The sequence below is a fragment of the Portunus trituberculatus genome, chromosome 38, assembly GCF_017591435.1.
Source record: "Portunus trituberculatus isolate SZX2019 chromosome 38, ASM1759143v1, whole genome shotgun sequence".
Lineage (NCBI taxonomy): Eukaryota > Metazoa > Arthropoda > Malacostraca > Decapoda > Portunidae > Portunus > Portunus trituberculatus.
In genome coordinates, this window is record NC_059292.1 from 17,214,733 (window position 1) to 17,238,258 (window position 23,526).

The 23,526-nt window shown below is 36.4% G+C and overlaps 1 protein-coding gene across 1 annotated transcript in view; it reads right to left on the reverse strand.

The window, feature by feature from the left end:
* LOC123514879 overlaps positions 1–23,526 on the reverse strand; it is a 573,117-nt gene that overhangs the window by 349,430 nt on the left and 200,161 nt on the right. Inside the window, exons 39-47 of the mRNA XM_045273138.1 lie at positions 17,936–17,961; positions 17,445–17,468; positions 16,138–16,304; positions 14,926–15,088; positions 14,513–14,784; positions 14,089–14,352; positions 4,110–4,190; positions 3,814–3,940; positions 579–723 (exon numbers count right to left, since the gene is read on the reverse strand). Coding sequence (XP_045129073.1) covers positions 579–723; positions 3,814–3,940; positions 4,110–4,190; positions 14,089–14,352; positions 14,513–14,784; positions 14,926–15,088; positions 16,138–16,304; positions 17,445–17,468; positions 17,936–17,961 — 1,269 coding nt within the window. The remainder of the gene's footprint in view (positions 1–578; positions 724–3,813; positions 3,941–4,109; positions 4,191–14,088; positions 14,353–14,512; positions 14,785–14,925; positions 15,089–16,137; positions 16,305–17,444; positions 17,469–17,935; positions 17,962–23,526) is intronic.

Consider the following 23,526-nt stretch of genomic DNA (forward strand, 5'->3'; position numbering starts at 1 on the left):
CATCCTTGTGGCCCCATTCCCCCTGTACATACAGTCTAGGTCTACTTCACAACACCTGATTGGAGTGTGTTCCTCTGGGAGATCCTAGCAACACAACTGCTCACAACGAAGTCTCCGGTGTGTGTATTTACCTGGTTGTATTTACCTAGTTGTATTGTACAGGGTTTGAGCAGGGCTCATAGTGTCCTGTCTCCATGTCATCATTTATCCAATTTTTCTTTAAAGTTATGCACATTATGTGTTGTAAAAACTTCATTACTCAATGGAAAGAAAAAGTAAGATTTCTTATTATAGGCAGAAAAATTGTAAAACCAGGACTATTCCATCTAAAAGTGGGACACTGGTCAGCTTATTCCAATGCAAATTACCCTTAACATGGATTAATAACTGAACAAATCTCTGTGTTACCAGACTTGACTGTATCAATATTTTTCATTTTTCACACCTTACACAGCCAACTGTTCTCTAACCATAAGAAAACCCAAATTCTGAAAAAAATTGACATTATGAACACAACACAAAATTCCAATAAAAATTTCCACATAATACAGGAATTTCCACCAGCTTCCACTGCTTACCTGATCTGCCGAATCATATAGAGCTGCTGTAGAACAGAATTCATGTAACAAGTGGCACCCGCATTTTTAAGCCCCACAAAACCTTTGAAGGGTCTTGGACCAACTGGGGGCAGGTACTCCCATTCCCCAATGCTCTCATCACAATCTGGGAAAAGAGAGTGTCACCTCTGTAATCTTCACTAATGGCACAAGGTCTTTAATTGGTTATAAAGCATTAAAATTATCATAAGATATAATAAAAGAATATACTTATGTGAATATAAATAAGAAAAGACTCAATAGTCACTTTCAAACTAAATTTATCTGTTCCCTCTATCTCTCCCCTAACTCATCTGACTATAGTAAGAAATTCTTAAGACTATTTAACTTCCACAGTGGAGCATATTTAATCCTCCTATCCTTTTTGCAATGATCTCCATCATTGGAGATTTCCATGTTCATCACCAGGGAGAGAAAAGCCAATTTGGCTTTCCTCTCCCTTCACTGACCATACTGGTGAATTAGCCTTCAACTTTACTATCCTCCATGTCCTAGAGCAGGGATCGGGTAACTTTTTTGGGTGTTATCCAAAAAGAATTTGTAGTAAAATTAATTTACCTCACACTTTGAAGTACTCTGGGGGACGAACCAATTTACTTATGGAGTTCATGGATAATAAACAAACAAAAAATGTATATTGGGAAAATGTTTAATTGTTAATTTCATCTATCATTAGGAAATAAAAATCTGACTTTTGGCATGGAAATAGCACACAAGAAAAAAATTGCAGGAAATCATATATTTATAAACAGAAATAAAACACTCTTTTTAGCATTACATGGCACACAAGCAAAACTATTGACCATCATTTATTTCAAATTCGTACAAAAACAAAATAAGAAAATGTTATTGAATCCACTATTATGGGGAAAAAATGTTTATCCTTTCTGGCATAAGAATGGCACACAAAGAAATATAATGAAAAAAATATTGAAAACTTTAATATTTTAATAATTATCAGATTGAAATCTTTAATATTTTCATATCAGCTCCCTCAGGCTTTGGAAAAATAATATGACTTCATCTTTGATACAACAAACTCAATACCAGGGATTTTTTATGTAACTGCTACTAGGATGCTGTCTTCAGGATTCAACCAGTTTCTGTATTTTGTTTTTAGATTTACAAGGGTAGAAAAACCTTGTTCACAAAGGTAGGTTGTTGCAAAAGGTACTGGAATTTTAGTTGCTTCCAAATGTGCAATTTTATAAGCCTTCGCAGCTTTTGACATCCTAAAACTTGAGAGGTCATCCTTGGTCTCAAATTCCATTCTTGTTTCACTGTTGGAACAAAGTCTTCTGCCAATCCTTCAGGCTCTTCAGGCAAATCAGCCAGTTGACATTTGAAGGGATTTACAACCCAGCTGACAGTATGTGAATCAAGTTCAAGAAAATAGTCACAGAACCTATTCCTAAGTTTGGTCAGGTGCCTTGTGACTGACTCCTTTATGTCACTAAGACTGAAGTTTTGACAGTCTTCAAAAACTCTCCCAGGTTTGGAGAGGCAGCAGTCTTCTTGGCATTTACTTTCTGGTTCCAATACTGAAGCTTTGATACAAATGCTGAAATTTTTCCCTTTCCTAACATGAGATTGATTTTCTTTCCTTGCAATTCTTTGTTCAGTTAATTTACATGCCCAAAAATGTCAGCTACATATGCAAAAAGAGCTAGCCAGGGTGTTTTTCTGAACTTCTCTGCAAGTGTGTATTTTTGATCAGTCAGAAACATTTTGAGTTTTGTTTTAAGAGCCTAAACTCCATTCAGGACATTTCCACATGAAAGCTACCTCACCTCCATATGGAAAAGAAGGGTTGAATATTCAACCTCTCCATCCTCACATAAATCACAAAACATCCTTGTTTAGTGCATACCATTTTACAGCACTGACAATCTTAACTACATCATTTAACACACATACTGATTTCAATACTGATGAAACAGTTTCAATACTGATATTTCTCCGTTTCCGTAGTTTTAAAGATCATGAGATCCTTGATGCATTCTTTTTCTCCAACTTTCATATTATTTTCTCTCACTTAGCACATCCACATCTGTACCACGTGCATTACCCCCAAAAATTTCTAAATTACCCCATTTGGGGTAATTTACCCCTGTTCTCCGACCACTGATCTAGAGTAACTAGTGCAACACCCAACTTGTGTTCCTAACTGTCTTGGATATATGCCCAACATTCTTGACTTATTTCCTTACCTCTAATCCTTCTGCTGTTACCCTATCATCACCATTAGGCTCCTCTGATCACAACCTCATACATCTGTACCTTGTCCTATTTCTCCAATCCCTCCTCAGGATCCTCAAAAGCAGAGGTGCCTCTGGCATTTTGCCTCTGCCAATTGAGAGGGACCTGACGAAGTATTATGCTGATTTTCCCAGAAATTATTACTGTTTCCATGTCAGAGACCCATCTCTGTGTGCTGAATGCATAACGGAGGTGATAGTGTCTGACATGGAGGCCTACATTTCTTACTTTATCCCAACCTAAACCTTTTAAACTTTGGTTTATTTAACACAACCTGTTCTTGTGCTATACATAATAAAGAGGTTGCCCACAAGAGGTACTTGAGCCTTCCATCACCTGAATCTCATGCTCTTTATATTTCTCCCCAGAATCATGACAATTTTGTTCTTCAAATTGCCAGACACTCATTCATAAATAGAAGATGGCAAAATCTATCAAATTCTAACTCTTCTTGAGACTTCTGACATCTGGCCAAAAGTCCTCATTCCTTGCTCCTACTTCCTCCTTCACAATTATTTTCATAAATGTCACCATTATAAGACAATGAATAGCATCTCCCAACTACTTTTAAGAAATAAGTCTATAAAACATATTTCAGTTTATTAGAGAGAGATGAGGGATAAGAATGGGAATCCTTTTCCCTTGGAACTCTATGACAAAAAAAGTAAGAAGAAACCTCATATTATTTTACTTTGTTATTTCACTTTGCATTCTTGATCCTTGCAAATATTTATAAATTAATGAAAAGTGCAGTACATATAATATAAAATTAAAAGCATGTCATTCCTTTTCACATTATGCACTGTTATCAGAGTTTCTGTTCAGTTAAGAAAAGAGAACAGGAGAAAAAGATTTCTTAAGATAACAGGAAGCTAACATTCTTTGAAGATAAGAGCACAGAGAATTAAAGAAAACAACTAAAAAGGTATATACTTACCAGAATAATACATGTTAGTGAGCATTTCTGCCAGGAGTTTGAGGTTGGGGACACAGCCTGTACAGAGAGTGACTAGGAGTTCATAAGCTGCTATCACAGTTGGTTGAGTTGAGCACACTGGTATGGCCTACAAAGAAAATTTAATCATAAGTTAGAAATAAATAATTCCTGATTATCATTTTTTCAGTGCAGACAACAGATGTCTAACTCTAACTCTACAGTAATACACACAGTGTATCACGACACCAGTGACAAAGTGTAGGAAGAACACATAACAAAAGGTTTCAATATCTCACCTGCTCAGCAGGCATCTCAGATGCATGCTCTAATTGAAGGTACACCTTAGAAAAAGGGAATATAAAGTCTTCTACAAGTTCCTGAAAAGAAAATAATATTTTACATTGGTTATGTATTTAGAGTCTAAACAACTATAAACCAGTAGCCAACAAATCACAAAAAATATGTACAATCATTATTTGAGAAGTGATTGAAATTTAAATAAGAATGAGAAGTTTAATGACATGCATCAATTACATTACTGCTAAACAAATCATGGCTCCCAAAATGAATGGGTGTGTCTCAGTTTATGGCAAAATTGGGAAACCACTACCACAATACTTCTGGTGAGATCTACAGAACTGTCAAAGTGGTGTATCTCAAAGTGCATTAGTTTTTAAGATATGAGGCATTCATCATAAATGTATCTCAAATTAAGACAAATATTTCCATGAAAAACAGGCATATGTTTAGATACACGCATTTGTTATGTTACATAAAATTACTCTGTCATCATGTTGGAGATACACCTGTTCGTGTTAACTCAAGTGGTATGTTGAAACAATTTTATTTTGGATACCCATACATTCCATTTTCCTTTTCATAATAATACACCAAAAAAATACTCTCTAAAATCTTGATGCAATGATGTTGGATGTACCAGATTAAGTAGAAAATATTTTTCACTTTCACAAGCAAATACAGACTACAGACTTCCTTGTCTTCAAATCTGTCAAAAGACTTCAAATTCTTTCTGTTAGATTTGATGATCAAGGTGTGGCAGAGATAATGGTGACGAAAACTAATATCCATAAAATAAATTTTTTCAAAACCAGTCATATGTAGGAGTTCCAACTTCCCATAATTGCTAAAGACAAGTAAGACAACAATGTCACTGTGTACAGATGCCTTCCCAGTAGTTAAGAGTGCCTGGATGTGATTTTTTTTTAAATCTTTGCCATACTGAAACTGATGGAAGTGGTGCATTCTAAAGGTGACACATTCTTCCGTCATTGTTAGTTCCAAAGAGAACTTTTGTTAAGTCATGTAACTAAGTGAATATTATCTTAAAATGGAAAGGGTGAAAAAACAAAAAGGCTATGAATTCATTGTTTTAATGATTTCTTTATTACTGCATTCCTGATCCCTAAATACTGTAATAAAAGATTATGATTACTTATTGTTACTTTGCAAAGGTGATTTATCAACAGTTTTAAGGTATTTGGATGTGATTTTTTGTTCTAAGGCAGGTGATTTGATGAGGATTCTTTATCATTGTTTGTCTTTTGTAAATTAGGTGATTAGATTACTTTGATCTTAAGGAAAAGTGGAATCAAGATTTTTAAGCAAACAGCAAGCATTAATGTTCTTTCATAATTATACATTTTTACTGAATTTTTCTTAAGTACAAGTATAACTCCTCTCATTTTCACATATGAAAATACTCAACTATTCAAGTAGTTGCTATTAATTTTGGATTCATTCATGCATTAAGCCTTTAGAATCTTTAGGGATGTTACTTTCCACACAAAGATTAATGGATATCTACTATTGAACTTTGATAACTCGGACCCCGATAAGTAGGATTTTGCGTTAAATTGGACTCTGACCCACCGTGGGACTAAAGTCTGAGTTGAACTGCCTGCCAAGAATTTTATTATTATTATTTTTCTTTTAATTAATAAAAAAATTTTCTTTTTTGTTTTCTACTGATTTTATCATAATCAAATTCCAACTAAAAATTGTATTTTTGTTGTAACTTGAAATGGTTATGTGATGTATAATTGTGATGATGAAGGTAGTGAGAAAAAAAAAAAGATGTTTGAAAAGATAATAGTAGTCTTATAATGTAAAGAGATGGTGGAGAAGGGTGGCAGTGAGGTGTGGGAGGAGGCAAGCAAGCAAACAGAGGGGGAGAAACCATGTGTGACAGAGGAGAGAGGGGAGGCAAAGATTCAAGATCCAGCATTCTCCAAATTATATGTTTGTGTCTTTGTTTCTTGTTGTCTTCCCTTCTTGAAGTTTCTGATTCTAATCCTCACCAATTTATGCCTGTAAGAACATTATTTCTGACGCCTGGCCACGTACTGTGTAGGGTGTGAGTCAGGGCATGACGCAACCGCACGAGACATTTATAAATGGCTTCCTGGAGGAAAGGATATTTACTTAGCAAAATATAAACTACACTATCAGGTAATTTAGGGTCAGAAGGTTTTTAGAGATACAAATGTAATACCAAAAATTTTAAATACCTTAAAATTGAATAAATAGATCTTGTTTTTATTTAGTTATTTTTTTCTTATTTATTTATTTTTTTTCTTTGCATGTGTAGAAGGGGAGAAAAACCTTGTAAAGGTTGGACATTCACATTTGTCGGAACGTTTCCTCCTATTAGTCCGCGATAGTGAGGGTCAACAGTATTTTGTTTCAATAAACAGTATAAGTTAATTTCGTATTTATGTTGTTTATTACTAAGTCTTAAGCATTTTTCAGCTCCTTTAGGCCATTTCATACCATATACAGTGTCCCCTCGTTTATTCCGGGGGATGTGTTCTGTAATCACCAGCGAAAGGTGAAAATCCATGAAGTAGTGACGCTATACAGTTGACACCACAGGTATTGGCGTGAAAATTGTGCGCCAATATCTGCAACAAATTATACACCCAAGAAAAATGACAATTGTATTGGCGTGCGATCATGAGGTAGAATGGGCGGAGCTTAAGTCCCACACAGAGAATCAAGGTCTCAGTTGCCCGTTGTGTTTCACGGTGGAAGCATCAATTTTTTTATGTCACGCGACCCACGTGTTTTTCCTACTGTAACTTGCAGTGTTTTTTTAATTTTTATTTTAGGATAATGCCACGAGGTCCTGAGCTGACAAGGGAGCAAATTGCAGCGATATCATCACTCTGTGTGGCAGGAAAGTGTAACAAGGATATTTCAATCCAGACCGACATAGCACTAAGCAGTGTCCAGAGATGAACAAAGAAATGTAAGGCTGCGGGAGGCTATGACCCACCACTTCATGTTAAGAAGACTAGACCGGCTAGGAAAACGTCTAAGAGGACTCTCAAGGTGCTTCAGAGACAGGTAGAAGCTGAACCTAGAATAACAGCTAAGGAATTCAAAGAAAAGAACCCGCAACTCTTGCAAAATGTGTCTGGTAGGACAATCCAATGCCGCCTCAAGGACAACCTCTGCTATGCGCATCGGGTGCCACGACCTAAACCCATTCTAACTGAGAAACAGAAGCAAAAACGTGTTCAATTTTGTAGGAAATATCGGAAGTGGGACAGTGAGAAGTGGAAGAAGGTATTGTGGAGTGATGAGGCTACGTTTTATATTACTGCAAACCGAGGAGGTAAGGTTAGGCTACCACAGGGTGCGGACCTGTACCATCCCTGATAGTGTCATGGAATGGGGTGCCTTTGGTACCATGGTAAGGGCAAGCTTGTTGTGTTGCCTAAAAACATTACAGTGAACAAGGAAAGATATTTGGAACTGTTGTGTAACCATCTGGAGGATTGCTTTGATGCATGCAAGAGTGAGGTGTTCATGTAGGATGGAGCCCCTGCACACACAGCAAAAAATTAGTCAAGGAATGGTTTGAGTTTGTAGTAGTGGACTACATACAGGACTGGCCTGGTAATAGTCCAGACTTTAATCCAATTGAAAATCTTTGGAGACTCATAAAGCAATGTAACACCAAAACTCTGCCAAAGCTCATGAAGGAGATTCAAGACATCTGGGACAATTTGGAACCCTCCATGCTCCAAAGACTTGCTGAATCCATTCCTCGACACCTGGAGAGTTGTCTAAAGAGAAAAGGACTCCCCACAAAGTATTAGAGGCTGGTAAGTTCCCTTTAAATATTTTCGTTTATTATTTTTCTAAGTGTTACAAGAGGAAAATGTACCGCGCCAATACCTGTGGCGCCGACTGTGTATACTTCGCTATATACGTAACATTTTTAACATCTTTAAACTTCCCCACACTATTTTCAACCCTTCCTGCTGCTGTATAAACCTTCCCCACACTCTTATCAACTGTTTCCTCTACTGTATTACCCTTCCCCACACTCTTATAAACATTTTTGTATGCTAAACTGTGTATGTATACGAACAATACATGTACTGTACTTTACGTACATAGTAACATACACTGTCGTCGTTATTACACACCAACTTACCGAATTACTATATGTACAGTATTTGTAAATGATGTCGCGGATCCCCTGATATAGTGAAAAATCCGCAGAACATATCTATAGGTATACAAGTAACTCAATTTACGCATGTTTGATTTACGTGTTTTTGTTATAACGCGACCGAAAAAAATAGTATAATTAATTTAATTTGCACGATCGGTTTGCTTATACGCGATTTGGCCCAACCGCATTTTCAAACTGAGCGCCAGACGCAATTTCAAACTGCGTGCCAGAGAGTTCTACAGCTGGCCAATAGGTGGGAGCTCCGCTCTTCTCGTGCCTCATTTGCAGTCTGCCAGCACTGAGTACAGATGGAATCTCTTCAATCTGCCTATAATTCATCAAGATGGCCCCAAAACGTCCTTCATCTTCTTCTGCATGTGGGGTTATTTTTGATAAGTGGGTTTTTGATAAAGTGGTAAAGCTTAGAGGAAGATGGTGACTGAATGTGATGTAAGTGGTGAAGGCAGTGACGCAGTGAGTGTTGTGTTTAAGTATTCTTTGTTTTGTTGTTTTTTCTTATTATTTTTTGCTTTCTCCTTATTATTTCTTGCTTTTCCTTTACTTTAAATACACTTCTAGTATTTGGAATGGTAAATAATAAAAACATATTAATTTAGTCAAATAAATAGAGTATTTTGTACAAATTTTTTTTGGACCACTTCCCACATCCCCCCTATTATCTATTGTTTCTTATGAGAATTACATGTTTGTTTTACGCGAATTTAGATATACGCGATGCCTCTTGGAACGCATCTATTGCGTAAATCAAGAGTTACCTGTATATAAAACCCACGAAACAGTGAGGCCGCAAAAATTGAACCGGGAAATATCTAGAGAACACTGTAATCTTAATATGCAGTGTGGTACATACTCACAGGGTTAAGTATTCAAAGTTTATATAATGTATATAAGACCTATAAATTCTTTTTTGGTGTAACTCAGTGATAATATGAAGTAAGGCCACAATCTGCCATGTCAGAGGGATGCTTGATTACAAAGACAAAAAGGTGCATCTGTGGCATAAATATGCACTCCACTTTAGAAAACTTTAGGTTACGAAACGAAGACATATCATCTTCTGCCCCCTGAAAATACAGGCAACCCCCGATTAACGAACGTTCACACAACAAAATTTCGCTACAACAAACGTTTCCTTTTACTACCACCATCTGCTCGTTTAACGAACACCAAACTCGCTTTAACAAAATTTTATCCAGGTAATTTTTTCCAAGTTTGGAAGCCCCACCGTATCATGCAAGAAGACAGGCTTTTGAATACGCCAGTGCCTCTCATGGGCAAAACGAGCACCACTTACTCCCCTACCCTTCCCTGCTCTTAGTTCAAAACAAAAACAGCGTCCAGCAGCAGCTCGTCTTCCATCGCTCAATATGACACCAAAACGCTCTACAACCAGCCCTGCAATGTCACTTAGTGTTGCTAAGAAGACCAGGAAGTCTCTTATTCTCAAGTTGAAGCTGGATATTATTCACAGAAAAGAGAGGCGAGAAAACTAACAGCACTGCTCACCACCATGACTTGATTCCATCTACTGTCTCTATTATTTTCAAGTCAGCAGACTCTATAAAGAAGGCTGGTGAGATCGTATCTTCCTTGTAAGCTAAAACAACCACCCGAACTCGTGACTCTGCAATGTATAAAATGGAAAGCCTTGTGGAAATGTGGTACATAAATTTTGTATGCGGTAACATAACATAACATAACATAACATAACATAACATAAATAATAGGATAACAAAGGGCCACCAGGGCCCATCTAGGTTATCCTGTATCAGTCGCACAGCGACCTCGTCATCAGTACTTAAAGATACACTTACAAGTACTACACAATACATTATCTACTAATTCTAAATATTTGGCCCATTAACAGGGCTAAGTCCTGCAGCGAATTCCTCTACAATCTGTGATCCCCATACATGGGGAACATGTCTTGTTTAACTATAGTAAATTTCTTATAAAAACTATCATGCAGCGCTATACATAATTATAAATCTAATAAATTTAAGTGCTTATCTAATCTGTTTTTAAACATTGTCAAACTAGTGCTATTCACAACCCTCTCAGGCAATGCATTCCAGAAGTCTACCACCCTATGACTAAAGAAATATTTTCTTATATCTAACCTGCAGCCTTGCTTTCTAATCTTCCTGCCATGATTTCTAGTCCTACTTCCCTCCTCTAAGGTAAAGAAAGATCTCACATCTATGTAGTTTGTATCTGAGAACATTTTAAATAACTATCATATCCCCTCTTATACATCTCCTCTCAAATGAAAACATGTTTAATTCCTTTAATCTATCTCTATACTCCAGGCACTTTAATGCTGGTATCATCCTAGTTGCTCTTCTCTGAACTGCTTCTAACATGTTGATATCTTGCCAATAAATAATGGGGTGATCAGGCCTGTATGCAATACTCTAAATGGGGCCTAACATAGGAATTATATAAGCTACACACCACTTCCTTACTTTTATAATTAACATTTCTATTTACAAAACCCAGGATCCTATTTGCCCTATTTCTTGCTTCTAAACATTGCTTTGAAAATTTCATAGTCCTGTCTATTACTACTCCTAAATCCTTTCCCTCCTCTACTGCCTCTAGCCAACATCCTTCCATCTCATAGCTAAAGTTTGTGTTGTCTTTACCTAAATGCATAACCTGACACTCTTTAGAATTAAACTCCATCTGCAACCTGTCTGCCCATGCTATCAGCCTGTCCAGGTCTCGTTGTATTCTGTAATTGTCCTTACAATGATGCGCCCTTTGTTTACATTCCACAGGTTGCTGGCTAGCGTCTTTCCCGCTCCACTCTCTCTCTCCCTTCATAAATTTAAGATCAACAACATTATAAAGTTACTTACATACATACATTAGTGTACATTATAATGACCTAAGTCTTAAATCAAACTGCTTAAATGTTTAACTTCATAATTTCTACTTTCATTAAACCTTTTACTGTACTATAATGCACTCTCACTTTGTCTACTCTCAATGGAAGTTCAAGTCAGGGGTCAGACTTGTTCTAATTGGTTCGCTTAACCCGAAAACTGCTGTACGCCTTCTGGGTAGCTTGGCGGCAAACTGCTGCATGCCTACTGGAAGCGCTTTTTTTAAACAGGCACCATAAAATTCCCATGATTCGTATTTCTTTGAAATTAATTTTTTGTGTTCTAATAACCTTTCTTTTAGTAATTTATATCCTTCTAATAAGAATTTGGTTATTTATATCATATTTATAAAAGAAAACAATGAAACCACTATGTTTTTATTTTATTCAGTCGACATTGCATTCCTTTCATAGATATTAGAGTTTGAGTCTCATGTATGGTAAGAGGAAGTTATAATTTAGTAGTATAGAAGTTGTTTTTGTATAATAGAAAAGAGATAAAGCGAATAAGATTATGGAAACAAGACCATCTTCACTAGACGTTTGTAACACTGTCAGACATGTCGGCCCGGCCTGCACCGCGCGTCATGAGTCATGACTCATCGTCGCTCCTCTATCTCTCTCTCTCTCTCTCTCTCTCTCTCTCTCTCTCTCTCTCTCTCTCTCTCTCACACACACACACACACACATCAAGTCCAAGTGGAGAACAGTAGACAGCGGAGTGCCACAGGGGTCAGTATTGGCACCAATACTTTTTCTCGTATATATAAATGACATGCCAGAGGGAGTGAACAGCTACATAAATCTGTTTGCGGACGATGCGAAACTGTGCAGAGTCATTAAACAAAAAGAGGATTGTGAAATACTACAGGAAGACTTAAACAAGATCTGGAAATGGAGCAAAAAATGGGAGATGGAATTCAATGTGGACAAAAGCCATGTCATGGAAATGGGAAAAAGTGAAAGACGACCAGTGGGAATCTATAAGATGGGAGATGGAGTAGAACTAGAAAAAGTAAAAAGGAAAAGGACTTGGGAGTGACAATGGAAGAAAATAATCAACCGGTTAGCCATATTGATAGAATTTTCAGAGACGATAATTTGCTAAGGAATATTGGAGTAGCATTTCACTATATGGACAAGGAAATGATGAAGAAATTGATAAGTACTAAAATAAGACCTAGATTGGAATATGCAGGAGTTGTGTGGACTCCCCATAAAAGAAACACATAAGAAAATTAGAGAGACTACAAAAATGGCTACAAGAATGGTTCCAGAATTTAAAGGGATGGCATATGAGGAGAGACTAAAGGCTATGGATCTACCAACCTTGGAGCAGAGAAGAGAGAGAGGGGATCTGATACAAGTTTATAAATTGATTAACGGAATGGATGAAGTGGATAATGAGAAACTGATCCTGAGAGAAGAATATGACTTTAGAAGCACAAGATCGCATAGTAAGAAACTAAGGAAGGGACGATGTCTGAGAGATGTTAAACAATTTAGTTTCCCGCAAAGATGTGTTGAGACTTGGAACAGTTTGAGTGAGGAAGTGGTATCAGCAAAGAGTGTACATAGTTTTAAAGAAAAATTGGATAAGTGTAGATATGGAGACGGGACCACACGAGCATAAAGCCCAGGCCCTGTAAAACTACAACTAGGTAAATACAACTAGGTAAATACACACACACACACAACACACACAGATATATAGTATGATATGTATGTTATTGTGGCTTACACGGAACTAATATTTCATTACTTTATTTATTGTGAACCAAGCAAAAGACTATTTTTGTTTCACTTATTTATTTTGAACAAAGTGTGTGAGAGAGAGAGAGAGAGAAAAAAAAATTGTAAAATAATAGGAGGCTAGAGCAATATTTCGCATTACCATTACCAGTGCATATGCATTTTTATTTGACCAATTTATCCATTCCATATGTATGTTATTTACTCCATATACTTTGATGCCATTTACTTTATTTGTGATTCAAAATATTAGTGTCAGAATAATGGAAAGAATATTACTTATACGGAAATTGCCATTATAGAAATAAAATACTTCTTTTAACATTTATTTCTCTTGAAGCAAGCAAGAGAGAGAGAGAGAGAGAGAGAGAGAGAGAGAGAGAGAGAGAGAGAGAGAGAGAGAGAGAGAGAGAGAGAGAGAGAGAGAGAGAGAGAGAGAGAGAGATAACATTCGAGCGTTGACAACACTGTCCCGTCGACGAACAGTGGCAACAAGCGGTCTGTGTGTATCCCCCTGCCACCTCCCCCGTCCCATCCCATTCTCCACAATGCCTCCAGATACTGCCAGAAATCTATTTTTGTGGCAAAAATACTTAGAAATATGGTAGCTACAGTAAATTTTGAGTTACAGAACTGTGAAATTAAGTATCTGTGACACATCTTTATAAAGTATATATCTTTCATTGAAAGTCAATAGTTCGCTGATTTAGCCACACCAGGAGACACCCTCTGAATGTGAATGCCGCAGTTTAGGAACTTAACCCGTTCACTAAGTCAGGGTTGCCTGTACCTAAAAACTTAATTCAATGAATCTCTGGGTGTATGGTTTAACAAGTTCAGCTATGGCTATATATATAAGTTAACTCTATCTAAATAGCTTTAAAACTATTCCAGTAGTAAAAGAAAACATTTGGTGAAAAACTTTAAATTGCTCTCTTGAAAAACAGCAAAAACTGAGATATGCCAGTTCATTTTCGGAGCCGCAAAATAAAAACTCACAACATCCACTTTAAACAATAATCTCAATGAAATGCAGGCTGCCAATTCCCATTATCGAATATCAGCCTAGTAGATACTTGGGGATGTCAGCATTATAGAAATAGATCATAAATCAAAGCTTACTACATACCCGGATAAGAAATATCATTTTGGAGGTGTCACCACCAATTTCATATTTCTTTTCAGGAGGGAGGAAGGCCACCAGCTCCCGCGTGACACACAAATGGCCCTCCAGGAGTGTCTCATCCACAGGTGGCTCTGGGCCACCCTGGGCCATTTGAGATACACTTGCTCTCACATTCTTAAGCCACTCCACCTCAGCTGCCAGAAGGCGATCAACACCCGTCACAGCCACATTTGACATACAGGCCCAGTTTAATAGTCCACACAGCAACTGAAGTGATGCAAGTTTCATTAAGATCAGCCTTCTTTTAAGATTTTTTTTGTAAAAAAGGATGGGATCAGAACACAAGTATTACACAACACTAACTACACTATTTCCATAAGGCTTTACAACATTATCAACACACATTTTAGTACTTGAAAATACATACCTGGAAATACTCCTTAGAATACTCGCCATTCATGCCATTCAACACATTGAAGAGCATGACAATGAAGACAACAAGGGTGTGAGGGGAATTGGAACACTTTGTTGCCATGAGTAACAACTGTTCCACTGCACACTGTCGAATACTGCGCTCCCCACCCACTAGCACCAGACCCATCACAAGCTTGTGAAATTGGCTATCCTTGGTTAGGGTCTCCAGGGCAGGAGGATAAAGGGCCAACACTACAGACAATGTCTCCAGACCTTCACGACACACTGGAAAATCAATAACCAAAGCTTACATTTCTTTCCTCAAAGATGCTGCACATGAGCCACAGAGAAAAGATCAAAGTAGTCAAGCACAAAAATATAATAATAATAAAAAATAAGGATCCACTAACAATTATGAGGACTTACCATGAAGGTCTTCTGGATCTGGGGGTTTTGTGGGTGGCCTCTCAGTGGCTTTTTCAATTTCATCTAAAGAGGAGGTGATTAAGTGGACTTGGCCCGATGCTGATGCCCAAGTAATTTTGAGGATGGCTCGGACAACACTCATGTCTGGAACAACACCTGTTACCTGGAAATGAAAGCAAATTGCCATGCACACCTTAATATCTTTGCAATATCATTATGTTATTTAAATTAAAATAAGAATCCCAATCATTAAGGTGATATAATTTTACAAACACAAAACTAATTGTACCAACAAGAAAATTACTGTAAAGCAAAGTTGAGGAATACAAATAGAGTTGACTGCATACATGTACACATTAAAAGCAAATAATATCCATATAAGTAATAAAAAAACTTATCTCTGTTTTATAAATTTAAAAAAATACTATTAATTATCCTATAATTGCCTGCCTCTTTCTTGGTAAATATCAATGTTGTCAAATAAAACAATAAGGTACTTTGAATATCATCCATTCTATCAATGTACATACTACTTCAGTCATTAAAACATTATTCAATACTGAAGAATGATGAAGTGAGCCACATCTTCAAAGAAGAACTGAGTAGTAAACAAATCAGAGGAAAACTTATGCATAGCTATCATTAATTTCACATTGATAAAGCTTTAAAGAAAAATATCAGAAAAAAAAATCAATATACAGAACACAATCGATGTAGCACACTTGTAAGTAAAGAGACACCACAACTTAATTCATTTTTATTCTCAAATACATGCAGATGAATTCATCCAAAATTTTGAAAGCAAAACCATTACACTTAACCCTTGGCTATCGCACCCAATTGGGACCGAAATAGCAGTGCCATAGCCGAAAACGCGATAGCCGAATTAATCTTGATGGGAAGGCGGTTTTGGCCAACGAGCGCTCAGATATTCCATGACGATGTCATAGCGGGGAGCGATAGCAGGCATCTGAGGTCACGATAATGAAATTTTAGCAGCTTTTCATGGGAGCGTGATAGCAATAAAACGTGATAGCCGAAGTCGCGATAGCCGAGGGTTGACTGTACCTGATAATATCACACATTTATTAGTCCTAGAAAAAAAAAACAAGCAGACAATCTATGATGCCATTTTTAAATTTTACAATGCCGAGAGATTAATTATTAGTCCAAATACTTTCATCACCAGTACGTGATTCCCCAAGATCTTACAAATTGTGCCCAGAGGCAGGAGGTGATAGTGACCTGGTCGTGGAGGGACTGGGCAAGGCGAGAGGCCACGTTCCGCACCATACAGTCTGAGGCTGGGTTGGGGATGTGGTGCAGTGCCTCTTGAAGCACCAGTGCTTGTGTGTGTGTTGAGGCTGGTATTCCTCCTCCTGTAATGACAGATCACAATAAAACAATGTTAACAATGACAAGTTATGATAAAACAATGTTTCTATCCATTCATTCCCTCTTAGATATTTAATTTTAAGGATAATAGTAAAAAAAGGAAGAAAAAGGAGAAAAGGAAAATAGTAAAAAAAAGACAATGACAAGACATTTAATGTTATATATTTAAGGGATAAAATGGTATACATAGCAATGCAGTACCTCAACTTCTTGTGTGATACTCCTGGTGCAACTGGGTGACTCACTTCCACAAGCTTAATAACTCAAAATATAGAGCCAATCAATGCAACATACAATCTCCTCCACAAAAGCAATTCATACAAAGACAGCATCCTACATCACCATAATACAAAATCTACACTAAATGACATCAAATTCTTCTCCAAAGCATTTACCAAAAGAGGTAGCTCCCAAAACCATCTCTCTTTGCTGAATCAACTGACTGACAACAATTTTCCACAACTGACTTCTCAAACTTCAATGTAACTTTTTCATTGCATGACAACATCTTGCTTAAACCTTTTATCCAATAGTACGTATAGTATGCATATATTTGCAAACAACTCCTTAATACCCTTTATGCACAAAATTTCATGATATATGAAAACAATACAGCAATCCAACAAAATTCACTCTGTGATGACTTCTAGAGTTACTGTAGGTCAGTGGTTCCCAACCTATGGTATACATACCACAATGGTAAGATAAGGCCTTCCAAGTAATACAGGAGTACTTTTGGGATCTTATGTAATTTTTTGTTAAATTAAATTAATTCATTCCCTTTAAGCATGTCATATTGATTCTACAATAATTATTTTCAACTTTTCCATAGGCACATCTTTGCCAATACATCTTTTATAATTTTCTTTTACAATGCTAATGTTAAATTAAATTAATTCATTTCCTTTAAGCATATCATATTGATTCTACAATACTTATTTTCACCTTTTCCATAGGCACATCTTTGCCAATGCATCTTTTATAATTTTCTTTTACAATGTTAATGTTTCAGCAGCCAATGTCATTTTCATGCCTCTGTTCACTTTCATTTTCTATACAATAGGACATTTCTTACCAATTTCATCAGTTAGAAATACTGTACAATTAATCCACAATTAATCCACCTTGAGACCCATAGCCACTAAGATCTGCAAATGATGCAACACAAGCATTTCAGATATACATCTGTTAAAAGTACCAGAAGAAACATGCTCACCTAGCTCTTCATTACTATCTTCACCACTTTGTTGACTGAATCAGATAAGGTACAGAGGGGAACAAGGACCATCATTGCTTGTCCTAGTATTCACAAAGAAGCCAGAGCCCCCTCCTAGCGTACAATACCTTAATCCAATAAGATTAAGTGATCATGTGACATTAGAGTTGGAAATGCAGGAGGGGGGATGAGATAAGACACAGAGATGACTACAAAAAAGATAAATAAAATTATGCAACAGATTTTGAAAAATCAAGAAAATTTTTTTGCTGATATTGATTGGAAGAACATTATGAATGGAAGGGCAATACAAGGGAAATGTGAAATATTCCTACAAAAATCTAACAAAGGAGTAGAGAAATATGTACCTATCTGTAGATTTAAGAAAAGTATACACACTTGGTACAATGCCAGATGTAGAGAAACTAAAAAGGCAAAAAATAAAGTGTGAAAGAAACTCAAAAAGCAGACAAATGACAATTACAGAGAGCAGTATAACAATACAAAAAATTAATATAATAGAGTAAGAAGAGAGAAAGAAAGATGTGATGTGAAAAACTGAAGATGAACCCAAGCTTTTATACAAATTTATAAATGGTAAGATAAAGAATAAGGAAACAATAGAAAAAATAATCAAAGGAGGGAAGACATACCAAACAGCATATGAAAATGAGTGAAATAATGAATGAGAGCTTCAAAACTGTGTTCAATGAAGAGGATTTTCAGAACCAAATAGGAAACTGCATTGCCAAGGATTGCATGAAATCAAAGTGCATGAAGAGGATATTAGAAGATTAGAAGATAAATAGATAATATGAATGTCAAAAACCAATGGAACCAAATGGTGTATCAGGCAGGATGCAAAAAGAATGTAAAGTGTAGCTGTTAGATCCAATTTGGGAAATAATTACTAGTTCATTAAAAAGAAGAATACCACTAGAATGGAAGAAAGTCAACATAATACCGATATTTAAAGGAGGAAAAGCAACTGAGCCATTATATTACAGACCGGTGTCAATTACAAGTGTTGTGATGAAGTTGTGTGAAATGGTTATCAGAGAAAAATAGGTTAAACATGTCAAAGCAGAACAAGTTATATGGAACAAACAATTTGTGTTCAGGACAGGATGGTCATGTGTGTCAAACTTATTAAGTTTCTACTCAAGTAATAGAAGGACTGGAAAGCAGAGATGGATTGGTGGACACAGTATGCCTGGACATAAAATAGGCTTTTGATAAGGTCACTCACAGCAGACTACTTTGGAAACTACAGAGCAGAGGAATACTGTGAGGAACTTTGCTAGACTGGATAAGGGATTATTTGAAGAACGGAGATGAGAACTGTGATCAGAGATACATACTCAGCTAAGGTAAAGTAACAAGTGGAGTGCCACAATGGTCAGTGTTAGCCCCATTATGTTCCAGATACATGTAAACAACATTCACAATGGGGTATACAGTTATACTAATTTTTTTTGCTGATGATGCAAAGCTGCTAAGAGTAATCAAAACTTGAGAGGATTGTTTGCTGTTGCAGGAAGATATAAACAAATTCTATGAGTTGAGTAAGACATGGAAATTGAAGTTCAATGCCAAGAAATGTCATGTAATGGAACTATGAAAGAGTAAGAGAAGACTGGTATGGAACTATCTGATGGGAAAGGAACAAATAATAAAGAGTAAAGAGGAAAAGATCTGGGAGTGCTTATACAGGAAAATCTGAACCTCGAAAAACAAAATAAGTAAGATATTTGGATTAGCATATAAAATGTTGATTAATATAAGAGTGGCATTTCAATTCATAGACAAAGATATGATGGAAAAAATTATCACAAGCATGATTCGTCCAAAGCTGGAATATGCAGCAGAACAGAATCAGAAGATAGCTACAAAGATGGTGCCGGAACTAAAGGACCTAACATATGAAGAAAGGCTGAAGGAAATGGGACTGCTGACCCTACAAGATAGAAGAGAATGAGGACACCTAAAAACAATGCATAAGATAATAAATGGCATTGAAAAGAGACAAGGAAGACCTGGTGCTGGTGGCAGAAGAAACTAGATGGACAAAAGGACATGTAAAGATTAAGATGAGGCAGTGTGTGAAGGATATTGGAAAGTACAGTTTTCCACATAGAACGGTAGAAAAGTGGAATGCATTGAGTGATGAAATTGTTACAACACATAATGTGCATAACTTTAAAGAATAATTGAATAAATGGACACATGGAGACAGGACACTATGAGCCCCGCTGGAATCCTGTACAATACAACTACATAAACACACACACACACACACACACACACGAGACGCAGCAGAAGAAGGACGCGATACCGTCGCTCCCGAGAATCAGCTGATCTTCACTACCTTTGTTTGGGTTTACAGTGGCCTGGGCGATAAGTGTGGACTCATTTTTCCTTTCATGAATACAGTGTTAAATAATAATGAGTGAGAAAGATATTCCATCTAAATGCAGGTATGTGACAAGGGAAAGAATGAAAGCTGATGATGACAATGTTGGTGAGGGAGGAGGAGAATTTGAAGGCTTTGATACGGCGCAAACTTCACTATTTGATAGAGTCTTAACTATCGAACGTAAATTAGATAAATTGATAAAGGAGAGTATGGGAATGAAAGAGAATGAAGAACAGGATAAAGAGCTCCAGAAATTGAAAGAAAGGATAAAAGAGTGGAAGAAAACGAAACTAGGCTAAGAACCGAAAATGAAGAATTAAAAGTCCAAATAGCGAACTATAAGAAATTGATGGAAGAAGGACTCGGTAAAGCCAAGAAAGAAAAGAAAAGCTAAAAGATCTAGTTAACAAAGAAGAAGAAAGAGTACAAGACGTGATTAAAAAGAAGTACAAGCATGGAGAATCCAAGATAAGAAAGACAAGGAATCATTTCAAGAAGTATTTCAAGAACAGTTAAAAGAAAGAGATGAAAATATGACAAGCAAAATGATAGGAGTCCTCAAGAAAAAGAAAATTTAGTAAGAGAAATTGCGGAAAAAGAAGAGTGTAATTATTTTTGGACTGAAAGAAAAAATGTTAAATATAGACCAAGAAGGGAAAAAGACGAAATGAAATCAGTAAAAGACCTACTAAAACATCTGAATGACGAGGATAGACAGAACTTAGAAGAGGAAGTAGAAGAAATCCATAGAATGGGACCATATCAAGAAGGAACAGTGAGACCAATTAAGATATTACTAAAATCACAAGCAGCAGCAGAAGAAGTACTATATAGAAAAACGAAACTCAGAGAAACAGAAGGTTGCAAAGATATATATATAAAGAAAAATAGAAACGAGGAGGAAAGGAAGAGACACAATGAACTGGTGGCAGAAGCAAGAGAAAAAATAATGAAAGGTCAGAGAGGAGAAGAAGGCATTTTTGGAGAATTATAGGAGACAGGATAAGGAAATGGTATATAAAAGAGAAAGAAGAGAAAAGAATGGAGCAAGTTTAACTAAAATGATAAGAACAAGAGATTAAAATGATGTATACAAACATAGATGGGATTTTATCTAGTAAATTAGAATTAAGAGATTACATAAAGAAAGAAGAACCAGATATTGTATGCCTGGTGGAAACAAAGTTAAATGAGGCAATAAAATAGACATAGATAAAAGGTATAATATATGGAGGAGAGACAGAGTGGGTAAAGGAGGAGGAGGAGTCATGATGATGTTAAGGAAGGAGATAGTGGTAAATCAAGTGGAGTTTGGGGAAGGAAAATCAGAAATACTGTATGTTAAGATGCATATTAACAAAAAGGAGTTAACAATCATTGGAACATATGTGCCACCAAAACAAACTCATGGACTAACCAAGAATATAGAGACATGATAGATGACACAATAAGGAGTCTTACAAGAATCATTAAGGAAAGGAGAAAAGTGATATTGATAGGAGATTTCAACTGTAAGGAGGTAGACTGGGAAAATTATGAAAGTGGTATGGGGGAAGATGCCTGGGAGATAGATTCCTGAACCTAATGATAGATAATTTGATGGTCCAAAGAGTAAAGGAAAACACAAGATTCAGAGGAAACGATGAGCCGGCAAGATTAGACCTAGTTTTTACAAGGGATATACCAATTAACGATGATATAAGATACAAGTGCCCATTGGGAAAGAGTGACCATGTAATATTAGAGATGGATATAGAAGAAGGAAAGGAAGATAGAGATGAATCATACAAAGGAGACCGATTAAGGTGGTAATTTGATGACTCGATATCAATATCGGTTTTTTGGCTCTCCCATTGCTATTTTTTCACCGAATTCAATAATATTTATACACAAGGTGTACGTTTATGGTGTACGTCTTCAGTGTTAATTTAGTACACAAATGTGGCGTAGTTTTTTTGCAATAAATATTTTTTCGGCGATAAGAAAATAATTCAAAATACCATTATAAAATCAAAACTAATAACAGTGTGGCAATTTCCTCTTAACCACATATAATATACATAACAACAAATAAATATTAGCATCGGCATACACATAACCTATGTTATAACAATTTCATTACACGCCAAATTGTTACCTTTTTTTCATCAAAATTTGAGTTTATAAGCCTGTTGTAAATTTATTTGAGTGAGTTCATGCATTATCATGCTAGCATTTGTTAAGATGAGGTTGTTGATCATTTTGCTGCAAAATTTTTGAAATTGACCAATTACTGAAAAGTTATTCAACAGTATATGCTGAAAAACTGAAAGTCGAAAACGATTTTCTGTGAACATCTTCAAAACCCCACATAACTCGCTTCCTCACTGGGCAACGGTTTCTAGCAGGTGGGCTTTAAGATAGGAGGTACCCAAAAGTATCCCCTTTAGCCCATAAATTTGTGAAAAGCCCACATGGTATAAAAATAAATAAATAACTCACTCCAATATGTACCAAACTCAGATATGTACTTACATAATCCCTTGACAACTGCTTGGAGGCTGGTAGTGGCTGTTTAGATAGTTTCAGGACATGTTACATCATGGCCTTACACGTGGCATTGTCACAATTTGGGAACCCAACACGTGTAAAATACGATCAACAGGTAGGCTGTTGCACGCCGCACTCCCTAAGGCTGTATCAATTGGTACTAAGGAGTAGCGTCTTCCTCACCCTCACTGCCTGATACTAAACTATCGACATCACGCAAAAATAAATAAAACAGCTCAAAAAAAAATAAATAAATACAAACAAAACAAAGACTAGAAGAAAAGGATGTATGCACGGGTATTGAAAGGGCCGGCCCTTTAAACCCGCCATTACCAGGTAAGCAGTGCGTTATGTGCCTGGCAACCGCCATGGCTTCCTCTCCAGAGACAAACCCAAGTACCAAGTTTCCAATTTTTCAATTTTTTTGACCAAATTAACGAATTTCCACCTTAAATTACAGAAAGGCTGATATTGAGAATCTCAAGAACTATTTTAAAAACGTAAACTGGGAGGAGATGGAAAACTCATTAACAGTTCAAGAGAAATATAACTTATTTTTGGAAATATACAAAACTGGGGTCAGGGAATATGTTCCGAAATATAGACCTAAAGAAGAAGGAAAGAAAGATTGGTTTAATGCAAGATGTGCTAGGGCAAAGGAGAAACGAGATGGAGCATGGAAAAGGTGGAGAAGAAACAGAAATCCAGAAAATAAGGAAAACTTCAAAACAGCAAGAAATGAATATGCTAAGGTGAGAAAGGAAGAAGAAAAGAACTATGAAAAGGACATTGTCGAAAAATGTAAGGAACAACCAAAATTGTTCTACAGATTCATAAATGGAAAAATAAGACAAAAAGAAACAATAGAAAGGTTAAAAGGAGGAAACGGAATGGTGGAAGACCCAAAAAGTATGGCAGAACTGTTAAATAGTAAATTTCATGAGGTCTTTACTAAGGAATCCAAATTTGAAAGACCACAGGGTAACAGAGAGACTGTCTATATGAAAGAGATTAAAGTAACCAAGCTTGAAATAAAAAAGTTGAT